The sequence below is a fragment of the Eriocheir sinensis genome, chromosome 15 (assembly GCF_024679095.1).
Source record: "Eriocheir sinensis breed Jianghai 21 chromosome 15, ASM2467909v1, whole genome shotgun sequence".
Taxonomy (NCBI): Eukaryota; Metazoa; Arthropoda; class Malacostraca; order Decapoda; family Varunidae; genus Eriocheir; species Eriocheir sinensis.
Genome location: NC_066523.1, coordinates 11,420,518 through 11,433,017, shown reverse-complemented (window position 1 = coordinate 11,433,017; position 12,500 = coordinate 11,420,518). Strand labels below are relative to the sequence as shown.

The window sequence follows — 12,500 nt, the reverse complement described above, 5'->3', positions numbered from 1 at the left end:
CTCTGAGGGAGGAAAAAATCAACATCAAGATGCACCCGAGCATCAACCTTTCTTAATTAATCATTGTTGATTTAAAAATACTGTACGCATTCACTCATGGCCTCTATAAGTTTTATCAGTGATAAAAGAACCTCAGGTTTATAATTAAGTTAATATACCCGATTTCTATTTGTATGAAATCCATGCCGCATTACAATTAGAAGAAAAAGCTAAATAAATAGATTAATATGATAAACTTGATGTAATACACTTCGTAAATATCAAATTCCGTTCGTAACGTGGCTGGAAGCTTTCTTCGCATATGGTCGGAACTTTCATTCGTCGTGAATTATTAAGATGCCGCCTATAAACAGACCTTGTAATGAAGACTAACGTGGCCGAGGGGGCAGCGAGACCGTAACGTTCACACGCCTTGGCCACGCCTGACGAGGAGCTTCAGCTTGGGCCAGCCACCAGCGGCACCAGCCAATACGGGGGGGGGGGGGATGGAGAAAATCCATAATCCTCCTGTTGGTGGGGAAATAAACACACACTTGAGATTCGGCAGGCAAGACTCGGCGGGGCGTTCATACATACACACATACATACGTACTACATCCATATATACACACATTTCCATCCGTCCATCCATTGATCCACCTTTCTAACAACTTATACACACATGCCTTAGCAAATCCATCCACCCACGTATAAACACACACATACGAACATAAATACAGGTATATATCTACAGAAGCGACCTTCCCGACATTACGTCAAGAAGCAGAGCAACGCGTGTGATTTTATTTACCGTTTCCTTTGCGCTGTTTAGCTGCTGTAAGAATAACAACGCTAAGAATATACGGAAAGAAAGTGTTTATATAAAGGGATGTATACTACTACTACTACTACTACTACTACTACTACTACTACTACTACTACTACTACTACTACTGCTACTACTACTACTACTACTACTACTACTACTACTACTAGAACAACAACAAATACAAAAAAAATTATTATTACTATGCTACTACCGCTACTTCTACTGCTACTGCTACTACTACTACTACTACTACTGCTACTGCTACTATCCAAAAATATCGGCTTCACATTTTAAAGCTATTCTCCCTCGCAAATAAGGGACTGGAGTCAACAATCACGTGTCCACAAAAATAGTCTACAAGTATAATGGGGCGATTACATAGAGACAAAAAGTACTAATAATGATAACAACAAGAATAACAAAAATACTCGGCTATAAAAGGAGCCTCCAGCCACTGAAAGGGAGACCAGAGATGCTCCATAATTGATTGTTAGGCTGCAAGTTGATTTTTCATAATATTATTTTCCTTCGCTTCCTTCAACTCTTTTAAAAGGTTGGGCAATGTGGCTTCACTCAGGTAGTGTCACAGCGGCCGATGATTAGACCACAGAGGCTTCCGTGCTTAGAGATGTTTGTGATGATGGTGGTGGTGTGGGGGGGTGATGGTGGTGTTGGCGGAGGTGGTGGTGGTGGTGGTGGTGATGTTTTTATGGTAAGGTGTCTAAAGGTAGAGGTTTGGTGTGTGTGTGTGTGTGTGTGTGTGTGTAAGAGAGAGAGAGAGAGAGAGAGAGAGAGAGAGAGAGAGAGAGAGAGAGAGAGAGAGAGAGAGAGAGAGAGAGAGAGAGAGAGAGAGAGAGAGAGAGAGAGAGAGAGAGAGAGAGAGAGAGAGAGAGAGAGAGAGAGAGAGAGAGAGAGAGAGAGAGAGAGAGAGAGAGAGAGAGAGAGAGAGGTTGGCAGCTTGGGATGGAAAGGGTGAGGGGTAGGGAGGGAGAGAGAGAGGAAGGGAGTGAGGGAGAGAGGAAGCAGGTAATCACGGAACGTAGTCATAAATTTACTATAAAATCTCGCACACGTGGACATAATTGTCTCTGGCCCTGTTTATCTAGCGTGTGTGTGTGTGTGTGTGTGTGTGTGTGTGTGTGTTTGTGTGTAATTCACCACGGCCTGATCACGAGTTGAACTCGCTTTCGCCAGCAGGTACCCTCCCGACACGAGCAAGTTCATGCTCATTATCGTCGATTTTTGGGTACTGCCAGGACCTCACACACCACACACCCCATCCCCCTTGCTAAAGGGGGGACAGTAACCACTCATAGTCAACGGAAAGAATCCGGCCTGAGCGGTGCTCGAACTGCCGCCTGTTTGGCCGTGAAGCCTTGCAGCGCGGTGCTCTAGCCGAATGAGCTACCGGAGCGGTGTGGTTGCGTTTGTGTTCGTGTGTATGTGTTTGTGTTTGTGATACTGTGTGTTTATGTGTGTGTCCGTGTATTTTTTTGTTTGTGTGTGTGTGTGTGTGTGTGTGTGTGTGTGTGTGTGTGTGTGTGTGTGTGTGTGTGTGTGTGTGTGTGTGTGTGTGTGTGTGTGTGTGTTTCCTCCCAGAAAAAAATGACCTTTGCTGAAACGCTATTTTTGATTACGTAATTATTGAAATTCACTATTTTTAACATTATTATTATTATTATTATTATTATTATTATTATTATTATTATTATTATTATTATTATTATTATTATTATTATTATCATTATTATTATCACTATTATTAGTACTATCACTGTCACCATTATCATTGCTATTTTAATTATATTCATCGTCGTCGTTGTTATATGTGTTTCTTTTTTTTCATTGTCGCTCTTCCTTCTTCTCTCTTCTCTGACCTTCCCTCTCGGTGGTGCTTCTTCTTGTCGTGTTATTGTCTTCATTGTCTACGGATAGTGCTTCATTATCTCATCATCATTATAACTTTCTATTCAAAGTACTTATTCTAGTAATTAGCACCCCCAATCCTTGAGTCTGCGTGTCAGTCTCTCTGTCTGTCTATTTGTCTTTGTATGTCTATCGGTCTGTCTGTTTATCCGTCTGTCTGTTTGTCTTTCACTTTTCATATTTTTTTCATTTTTTTTCATGTTCTGTGCATCGCCGTGTGTCTGTTTGCCTGCCTACCTGTGCTTGTCTGTTTGTATGTGTATCTGCATTCTATCTGTTTGTCTGTCTGTCTGTCTGTCTGTCTATCTATTTGTCTGTCTGCTTATTTGTTTATCTGTCTGTCTGTCTGTCAATGTGTGTCTTCATGAATTTTATGTATGCTATATTTTTGTCTCAGTACCTGTACCTTTATGTCATTGCTGTTATTGTTTCGCTCTTTTCTGCCACACTAGAATGACGCCCCTGTTTGGACCCTCAGCCCCCCTACCCTGGAACACCGTATGACCTGTCCTGTTGTGTCCCTCCAGGTGGCGGCGCCGAGGGAGGCGAGGGGAGGGGCGGGATGAAGCGGTGGCTTGACACATGCTTTTATCGCCGTGATAGGATTTCCAGCGACACAGATTGCAATTAGGCTGTATCATTTTATATCATCCCAGCGGCAATAGTGGATCGTTAGCGGGTCGATAATGACGTCACGTGTTGACTCGACGCCGGGCAGCCAACCAGCGCTCGCTTGACGGTCTGTTATGTCCACGGAGAGACTGCGAGGGTGGAGGTGGCGGCGGCGGTGATGGTGCGGTCCTATAGAGTGAGGCCTGAGCGTGATGGTGGTGTAAATAGTGTGTCCACAGACGGGAGTGGTGGGCGAGGAAGAGGAGGAATGAAAGGAGGATAAGACACATTACTCATAGCTCTCCTTAATTTTCTTTGAAGTAAGATTTTTCTTTTATGAATATATTAATTAAGGATAAAAATGAAGTGTTCATAAAAAAATCAAGAAAATGGAAAAAAATCAAGAAAATGGAAAAAAATCTCTGCAGCAATATGGTGTTCCAGTAAAAAGAACAGAGGATGTCTCAAAAGAAGGATCAAATTCAGTTTTGAAGATGTCCTGACAGTCCCCATATCGTACACACAGATGACACGTCACGTTTAGCTAAACAGTGGGTACTTAAATGAACGTCACGTGGACATAGAATGGTTATTTTTTAGTTTTAAGGAGGCACTATTGGAAGGAAAGTTTTTTTGCTATTGGGAAGAAAGTTTTGTTGTTTTTAGGCCAGTTCTGAAAATTGTAATGGAAATTTGACAATAAAGGGATATAGTTCAACTGAATATTTTTGTTGTAAGTTTATCCTCACTTTTAACTTTTCCTTAACCGTGAATGTAGCAAGCGTGTTAGTGTTTTGACGACGAAAGTTCGTATTTTATAGCTTCGTTCTTAGGGACTCGTGAAGAACTCGTGAATGCTGTATAAAGGCTTTCTTTTAGTGATGACAAATGCTGCATGCGACCGTGAAGAAATAATAACGAGACTGTGCATACCTCACCCCCCACCCCCGCACACAAACACACACCTGCTTTAGCTCCAGGTAGCGAATCAATGAACAGCGGCAGTGACGGAGTGCATGGCTGGCCTCCGGCGAGGTGCTGGCTGTGTTCCGCCACCAGCCTGCCGAGGGTTAGAATGGCCTGCTGCGGGGCTTCGTGTGGCAGTGTTTGTGTGCGGGTTGGAAACTGTGATCCTGGTGGAGAAAAGGATCCTGGCCAATAATCATGATGCATATAGATAAGAAGACATGTTAACTGTGGGTACTTCTTCAGTGTGCGTGTATTTTTTCTCTTGTTTCATTTAAGAAGTTATCGTTTAAAATTTTCTTAAGAATCCATTTGTTGGTATTGACTCTCGTACCTACATAAAAGTTCTACTCTTGAAGGAGAAAATAAAACACATAAAGGTGGGAATCATTATCAATTTATCTATAGTGCAATAAATCATACAGAACCGAAGGTCGTTCAATAAAGTTCGTAGGAATAAAGAATAAATAAATAACGAGAAACATAATGCTATTCCGATAAGATAATCGCTAATGATGTGTACAATGTTTGAAAGGGTTTATGGAGGGCGCTGCAGCTGAGGAGACGGTGTCGCTAAACCTACGTAAATAACACATAACAAAACTTAACTCAAAGGTGTATTTTTTTTTTTACAACAAAGGAGACAGCTCAAGGGCACACAAAAAAAGAAAACAATAATAAAAAAAAAGCCTGCTACTCGCTGCTCCCAAAAAATAATCAAAAGAGGTGGCCGAAAAAAAGGTCAATTTCGGGAGGAGAGGTGTCCTGATACCCTCCTTTTGAAAGAGTTCAAGTCGTAGGCAGGAGGAAATACAGATGAAGGAAGATTGTTCCAGAGTTTACCAGCGTGAGGGATGAAAGAGTGAAGATGCTGGTTAACTCTTGCATAAGGGGTTTGGACAGTATAGGGATGAGCATGAGTAGAAAGTCGTGTGCAGCGGGGCCGCGGGAGGGGGGGAGGCATGCAGTTAGCAAGTTCAGAAGAGCAGTCAGCGTGGAAATATCGATAGAAGATAGAAAGAGAGGCAACATCGCGGCGGAATTTAAGAGGTAGAAGACTATCAGTAGGAGGAGGAGAGCTGATGAGACGAAGAGCCTTAGACTCCACTCTGTCCAGAAGAGCTGTGTGAGTGGAGCCTCCCCACACGTGAGATGCATACTCCATACGAGGGCGGACAAGGCCCCTGTATATGGATAGCAACTGCGCGGGGGAGAAGAACTGGCGGAGACGATACAGAACGCCCAACCTCGAGGAAGCTGATTTAGCGAGAGAGGAGATATGAAGTTTCCAGTTGAGATTTTGAGTTAAGGATAGACCGAGGATGTTTAGTGTTGAAGACGGTGACAGCTGAGTGTTGTCGAAGAATAGGGGATAGGTGTTTGGAAGATTGTGTCGAGTTGATAGGTGGAGAAATTGAGTTTTTGAGGCATTGAAGGACACAAGGTTCCTTCTGCCCCAATCGGAAATGATAGCAAGGTCTGAGGTTAAGCGTTCTGCAGCCTCCAGTCTGGAGTCGTGTACTTCCTGTTGAGAGGGTCTTCTATTGAAAGAAGTTGAATAATGCAGAGTTGAGTCGTCGGCGTATGAGTGGACAGGACAGTTTGTTATGGAAAGAAGATCATTGATGAATAACAGGAAGAGAGTGGGTGATAGGACAGAGCCCTGTGGAACGCCACTGTTGATAGGTTTAGGGGAAGAGCAGTGACCGTCTACCACCGCAGAGATAGAACGGCCGTAAAGGAAACTGGAGATAAAAGAACAGAGAGAGGGATAGAATCCGAAAGAGGGCAGTTTAGAAAGCAAAGACTGGTGCCAGACTCTATCGAAGGCTTTCGATATGTCTAGCGCAACAGAGAAAGTTTCACCGAAACGGCTAAGAGAGGATGACCAAGAGTCAGTTAAGAGAGCAAGAAGATCGCCAGTAGAACGCCCCTTGCGGAATCCATACTGGCGATCAGATAAAAGGTTAGAAGTGGAAAGGTGCTTTTGAATCTTCCGGTTAAGGATTGATTCAAAAGTTTTAGATAGACAGGAAAGTAAAGCTATAGGGCGGTAGTTTGAGGGATTGGAACGGTCACCCTTCTTAGGCACAGGCTGTACAAAGGCATACTTCCAGCAGGAAGGAAAGATAGATGTTGATAGGCAGAGACGAAAGAGTTTGACCAGGCAGGGTGTTAGCACAGAAGCACAGTTTTTAAGGACAATAGGAGGCACTCCATCAGGTCCATAAGCCTTCTGAGAGTTGAGGCCAGAGAGGGCATAGAAAACATCGTTTGGAAGAATCTTAATAACAGGCATAAAGGAGTCAGAGGGGGGATGAGTAGGAGGAATATGCCCAGAATCGTCCAGGGTGGAGTTCTTATAGAAAGTTTGAGCGAAGAGTTCAGCCTTAGAGACAGATGAGACGGCAGTGCTGCCATCAGGGTTAAGGAGAGGAGGGAAAGAGGAAGAAGTGAAATTGGAGGAGATATTTTTGGCTAGATGCCAGAAGTCACGGGAAGAATTAGAAGAAGCAAGGTGTTGACATTTTCTATTAATGAAAGAAGTTTTGGTAAGTCGGAGAATAGATTTGGCACGATTCCGGGCTGAAATGTAAAGATCAAAGTTAGTGGGAGTTCGAAGGCTCTGGAACCTCTTGTTAGCTGCCTCTCTATCTTTAATAGCACGAGAACAAGCATGATTAAACCAAGGCTTTTTAGCATGAGGAGTAGAGAAAGTACGTGGAATGTATGCCTCCATTCCAGAGACAATCACCTCTGTGATGCGCTGAGCACACACAGAGGGGTCTCTCTCCTGGAAGCAGTAATCATTCCACGGGAAATCGGAAAAGTACATCCTCAGGTCGTCCCACCGAGCTGAAGCAAAATGCCAGAAGCATCGCCTCTTCGGTGGGTCCAGAGGATGTACAGGAGCGATAGGACAGGATACAGAAATAAGGTTATGATTGGAGGAGCCCAACGGAGAGAACAGTTTGACAGAGTAAGCAGAAGGATTAGAGGTAAGGAAGAGGTCTAGAATGTTGGGCCTGTCTCCAAGACGGTCGGGAATACGAGTAGGGTGCTGAACCAACTGCTCTAGGTCGTTGAGGAGAGCAAAGTTGTAGGCTTGTTCACCAGGCTGGTCAGTGAAAGAGGATGAAAGCCAAAGCTGGTGGTGAACATTGAAATCTCCCAAGATGGAGAGAATTGAAAAGATGGAGAGAAGTGAGGAGAAGGCTTGAGAAGGTTTGTAGAGGCACCGCTGCAATTAACGGGTAATGCTTCCACTCAAATGGTTTATGCAATACATTATTCATTGGCTCGTTAAATAACTGGAGGGTACTGAGGAGAAGTAAGGAGGTTTCTGGAGGCAGTGTAGTAAAAAAAAAAAAGAAAAAGGTAATGCTTCCACTTAAGTTATAACAATACATGATTCACTGGGTCATTAAGCAGCTGGAAGGTACTGAGGAGGAGGTTCAATAGGTGCACTTAACATCCCCAAATGTTGGGTACAAACTTGGTGGAGGGACTGTTTTTGTGCCTCGAGTGGCGGTAGTGGGCTAGAGTAGCCTATCCGGATTTTTTTTATTTATTTATAAATGAATCACGAGACATCCTGGAGTTAAATCAAAGTATGTGCTTATCTTTGTATTCATTCATACACACAGTGGTAATATTTCTATGGTGTCTGATTCACTTAATTGAGTGAAATTCTATTGTGATAAACAGTCACAAATTCGTGTCACCAGTAAATTTGAAAGTAGTATTGTAAGCTATGCCTCCAGGAAATATACACAAATAGATAAATATGAAAGCTCACGAAATCACAATAAGTGACATCACCAGCTTGGCGCAGTAAAAATATGCTTATTTAAGGTATGTGATACCCGCAAATTGGCGTGCGCTGCTGCCTCGGCCCACAGTTGTATAAAATATGAACGTATTTTCATATCATTGATCTGTTGTTTAATCAGTGTTCTGTTCAAGAAAAAGAATACTCATATTTTTAGTTAGTTTTTGGTATAAGGATTCTTTACGAAATACAATTATAACATTACTGCCTATAAGTTAGGAAACGCACTGAATCTTGAATCGGTTATGGTGATGTTAGGTGCGCCTATTAAGGAGATTTGTGAAGGCACTGCAGTTAAAAGAAATGGGTAATGTTTTTACTTCTATTACTAATAACAATATATAATTCACTGGTTTATGAAAGAGCTGTAGGGCATTGACAAGAGTTTAAATTGTTACAGGAGAGGTTTGCCGGGAGCACTGCATTGAAGAAGTGGTTAATGTCAAGTCATTATACTTAACTGATAACAATACTATTATTGGAGTATAATTAAAAGCCTAGAAGAGGTTAGTTTTGTAAGGTGTTTATAGAGAGCGTTTCATTTGAAAAGTCCGTAATGTCTAGATCATATAAATAACTTATGATAATAATAATAATACTTAAAATTCATTAGTCTGATGAAAGGTAGAAATGTGTTGTATTTTATAGAGCGTTGAATTTTGGAGAGCAGACAAAGTTAAGTATAAATAAATAACTTACAATAAGACGTAATTAGGTTATTGAAAAGCTGGAGGGTAGTGAGAGGTTGAGGGGGGCTGGGACCATGGAGGGGGAGGGAGTGGGAGGTGAGACACGTGTGGGAGGGAGGTTCTTCCTGACGCGTGTTCATGAGCTGGTAACAACTTATGGAGTGACACATTCAGATGTTAGTCGCAGATATGTATACATGGAAACCTCACATGTCGGCCGCTCACTCTGAACCTTTGTCTCCTTCTATGAATTTTCTTTTCTTTTCCGTTTCTCTTTTTTTTTCAGATTATTCTATGTGATATTTTTCAAGGTAAAGTTTGATATATTTTTTCCCGGTCCGTCTCCCGTCCTGATCTCGCTCGTGATTGCGATGATGTGCGCATGTACTGTGCGTGCCAATCTCTATATCAGGTACAGTACATTGCAGTAACCTGATACTGACACCTTATAAGTTATAATAATCTAAATTCCTGAAGTGGATAAACTCAAGACAAAAAAAGATAATTCACTCAACATCCTTCTACCGCGTAATAGGAGATCCGTCGTGCCTCTTGTCCTAATATAATATACTGTCATGAAACACTATAATACCCTGGCGCGACCTACAGCTGAATATATAGTTTGTACAGTGGGTGGGTGGCGAGGCGCTGCGCTACCCATGCCTCTTCTGTCTCCTGCTGCGCCCGTAGAAAAGGGTATCTGAGTAAGCCTGCTGGATCACGTTGTTGAAGTTGTGTTGTGTGAGCTGGGCCAGACTTGGGTGCCCCGCGGAGTAAGCTTGTGGCACTTGGTCCTCCTCCTCGCCGCCCTTCCCCGTCTTGTCGTCCAGCTCCTCGAAGGGCCGTGGCAGCTCCTGCGAGAAGAGCTCCTGTAACTGCGTCTCGTCGTAGTCCCCGTAGTCCTCGTCCTCCAGGAAGAAGAGCTCCTCCTCAGAGAGTCCGGACAAGTTCTCGTCAGGGTAGTGGATGGTGTCGCTGCTGAGGGGAAAGACGCACAGACCGGGATGAACACACACACACACACGCACACACACACACACACACACACACACACCTATCTCAGTTTTTATCTATCTGTCTATTTCTTTCTCTCTGCTCACCTGTCCTGGTCGGGCGCGGCGGCGTCTGAGACGTTGGTGGGCGAGTTGTAGAAGGTCGGCCCGGGGTCACGCCACGCCTGGATGTCCAGGAACGGGATATCCTCTCCGAAGCACGGCCGCTTGGTGTTCCTGCGGGAGGCGGCCCTTGAGATGTCTGTTGTTTCGTGTTTCATTATCATATATTATTGACGTGACGTATAAGGGTTACTATGATTGTTTTCTATCATAGTTCTTTACTCTCGAAATTTGACTAGCAATGCATTTTTTTTATGCGGAAACACCTGCTAATAAGGCTTCTTTGATCACTTCTTCAAGAGCTAATTCCCTGAGTGCCAAGAGCGCTGTGTTAATTTTTAGAGGTGAAACTTAAATTTCTTGAACAAATGCTAACACCTGCGTCGTGTCATGGTGCTGTTATGCCCACTGTCTAGCAAACCAATCCAAGTAAGGTAACTTCACCTGAATATTAGTAACCTATAAAAAATGTTACCAAGAACCTTTTAATGAAACTAGCGTCCTCTACGCTCTATAGTGCATAACACGATTTTTAGAGAGCAAAAGTTGCCGACCCAGCGGACACTCGCAGCGGATTTGGACATAATTAACCGGAAGTCTGAGAACCAGGTGAGAAGGCGCCTCACCTGCCGTTCTCGATGACGGGACGGAACACGTTGGGCTGCAGCTCGTCCACGTCGTCCAGGTTGTCACACAGCACTCGCGCCAGCGTCACCTTGCGCACCTCCCGCAGCTGCTCCGGCGTGAGGGACGACGCGAAGCCGCCGTTTTCGAACCAGAAGCGATCACCTGCCGAGGGGAAAAACGGAAAAACGGTGAATTAGCGTGTGAGTGACCTGTGGTTGAGGTGTGATGGAAGATGAGAGCGTGGAGGGTGTGAGGCACAGGGACAAACAGGCAGAGAAGAGTACATTTTTGGTTTGCTGGGGAAGGGTGAGAGAGGAAAAGGATGAAGAAGGTATGTGTCAGAGGTGGGTCAGAGGAGGAGGAAGAACGATAGGAAAAATGGAGGAATTTTTAATGGCATGTGTACTTCGTTAACAAGTCCTGAGTAAGTAAACTTAGTGACAGAACGAACACCAAGCCACTGAATTGATATATTTTACCTATTATTATTATTATTATTATTATTATTATTATTATTATTATTATTATTATTATTATTATTATTATTATTATTATTATTATTATTATTATTATTATTTTTTTTTTTTATTGTTGTTGTTGTTTATGTTTATAATTTTCTTTATTTGGGTTGACAACGCCTTAAATCCCTCCCTCTTTCTGCCACTAATGGATGCCCCTCAGTCTGATCCTGCCTGCCATGTCTACCCTCCCATCCCACTGTCCCTGCACCAGACCACAGCCACGCCACAGTTGCCAGGCTTCGTCATATCGCCCATTAGTACCTTTTCACCTCGTCGCCTTTCCTGAGCCCTCCACATTAACCTACAAACCGATTTAATATCCTTCGCTGCGTGTCTCATTCTTACTCTTGGGATGTTTGCGTCATGTGTTACTAGCATGTTTATTGGTATTTTGTTTGTATTCGTTGCACGCAAAGAGACGAGGATCAACAGACCTATGCAAACAGACAAATAAGGAGATATCGACATACAGAGAGGAAGACAGAAAGAAAGGAAAGGCAGATACACAGATATAGATAGACATGCATACACGCAGAGATAGGCAGAGATTTACAGACAAACAAAGGTAGATAGGCAAACAGACAGAGCAAACACAGACCAACAAACAAGTAGACACACTACGAGGGAGATCTCCGGCAGACAGACAGACAGACTGAAAGATGAAGAGCCAGACAGACATGCTGACATAAAAGCAAGAGAGAGGACTAGACAGGTAGACAGAGTGGAAGACCCAGACCCAGAGAGAGAGAGAGAGAGAGAGAGAGAGAGAGAGAGAGAGAGAGAGAGAGAGAGAGAGTGTGTGTGTGTGTGTGTGTGTGTGTGTGTGTGTGTGTGTGTGTGTGTGTGGGTGTGTGTGTGTGTGTGTGTGTGTGTGTGTGTGTGTGTGTGTGTGTGTGTGTGTGTGTGTGTGTCAAGCGGTGAGCCTGGTGGTGGAGCAGGTGACACAGAGCACACACAGCAGCAGGGGGACGTGACTCACCCCTGCGGAGGTTGAGGAATTGCTGGCCGAGGATACAGGCGAAGGTGGGCCCTACGAGGCCTCGGATGACGGGCTTCTCTGCCAAGCCTCCGGGGAAGAGGTCAATGTCGTCCACGTGTCTGTTGAGAGGTCAGTCGGGGTCACGTGAAGCTCCTTGTAACCTGCGAATGTTTCTACCTCTACTACTACTACTGCTGCTACTACTTTTATTATATTGTGGTATCCGTTTGTCATTATGAACTTTTAGTACGTCATTCCTTCTTTCGCCTTCTCGGATCAGCCTCCTCGTAATGATCAGTAATCCCTCCTTTCTATATCCCCTCACCCCCCCCTCATTACTTTGCCGTGTCTCTCGTGTCTTCTTTAGTCTTTAGTAATATCACCCTGCCGTCCCTCCCCTGTGCCCTGCCCTCTATACCCAGCTG

The 12,500-nt window shown here is 43.9% G+C and overlaps 1 protein-coding gene across 2 annotated transcripts in view; it reads right to left on the bottom strand.

Moving 5' to 3' along the window:
* Positions 1–4,692: 4,692 nt before the first annotated feature.
* LOC126998901 (peroxidase-like) overlaps positions 4,693–12,500 on the bottom strand; it is a 36,731-nt gene continuing 28,923 nt past the window's right edge. The window contains exons 14-17 of one of the 2 annotated variants that reach the window (XM_050861104.1): positions 12,076–12,194; positions 10,575–10,737; positions 9,934–10,062; positions 4,693–9,811 (exon numbers count right to left, since the gene is read on the bottom strand). In XM_050861104.1, coding sequence (XP_050717061.1) covers positions 9,487–9,811; positions 9,934–10,062; positions 10,575–10,737; positions 12,076–12,194 — 736 coding nt within the window. In that variant the 3' untranslated portion in view covers positions 4,693–9,486. The remainder of the gene's footprint in view (positions 9,812–9,933; positions 10,063–10,574; positions 10,738–12,075; positions 12,195–12,500) is intronic. The other variant, XM_050861105.1, reaches the window with a different exon arrangement.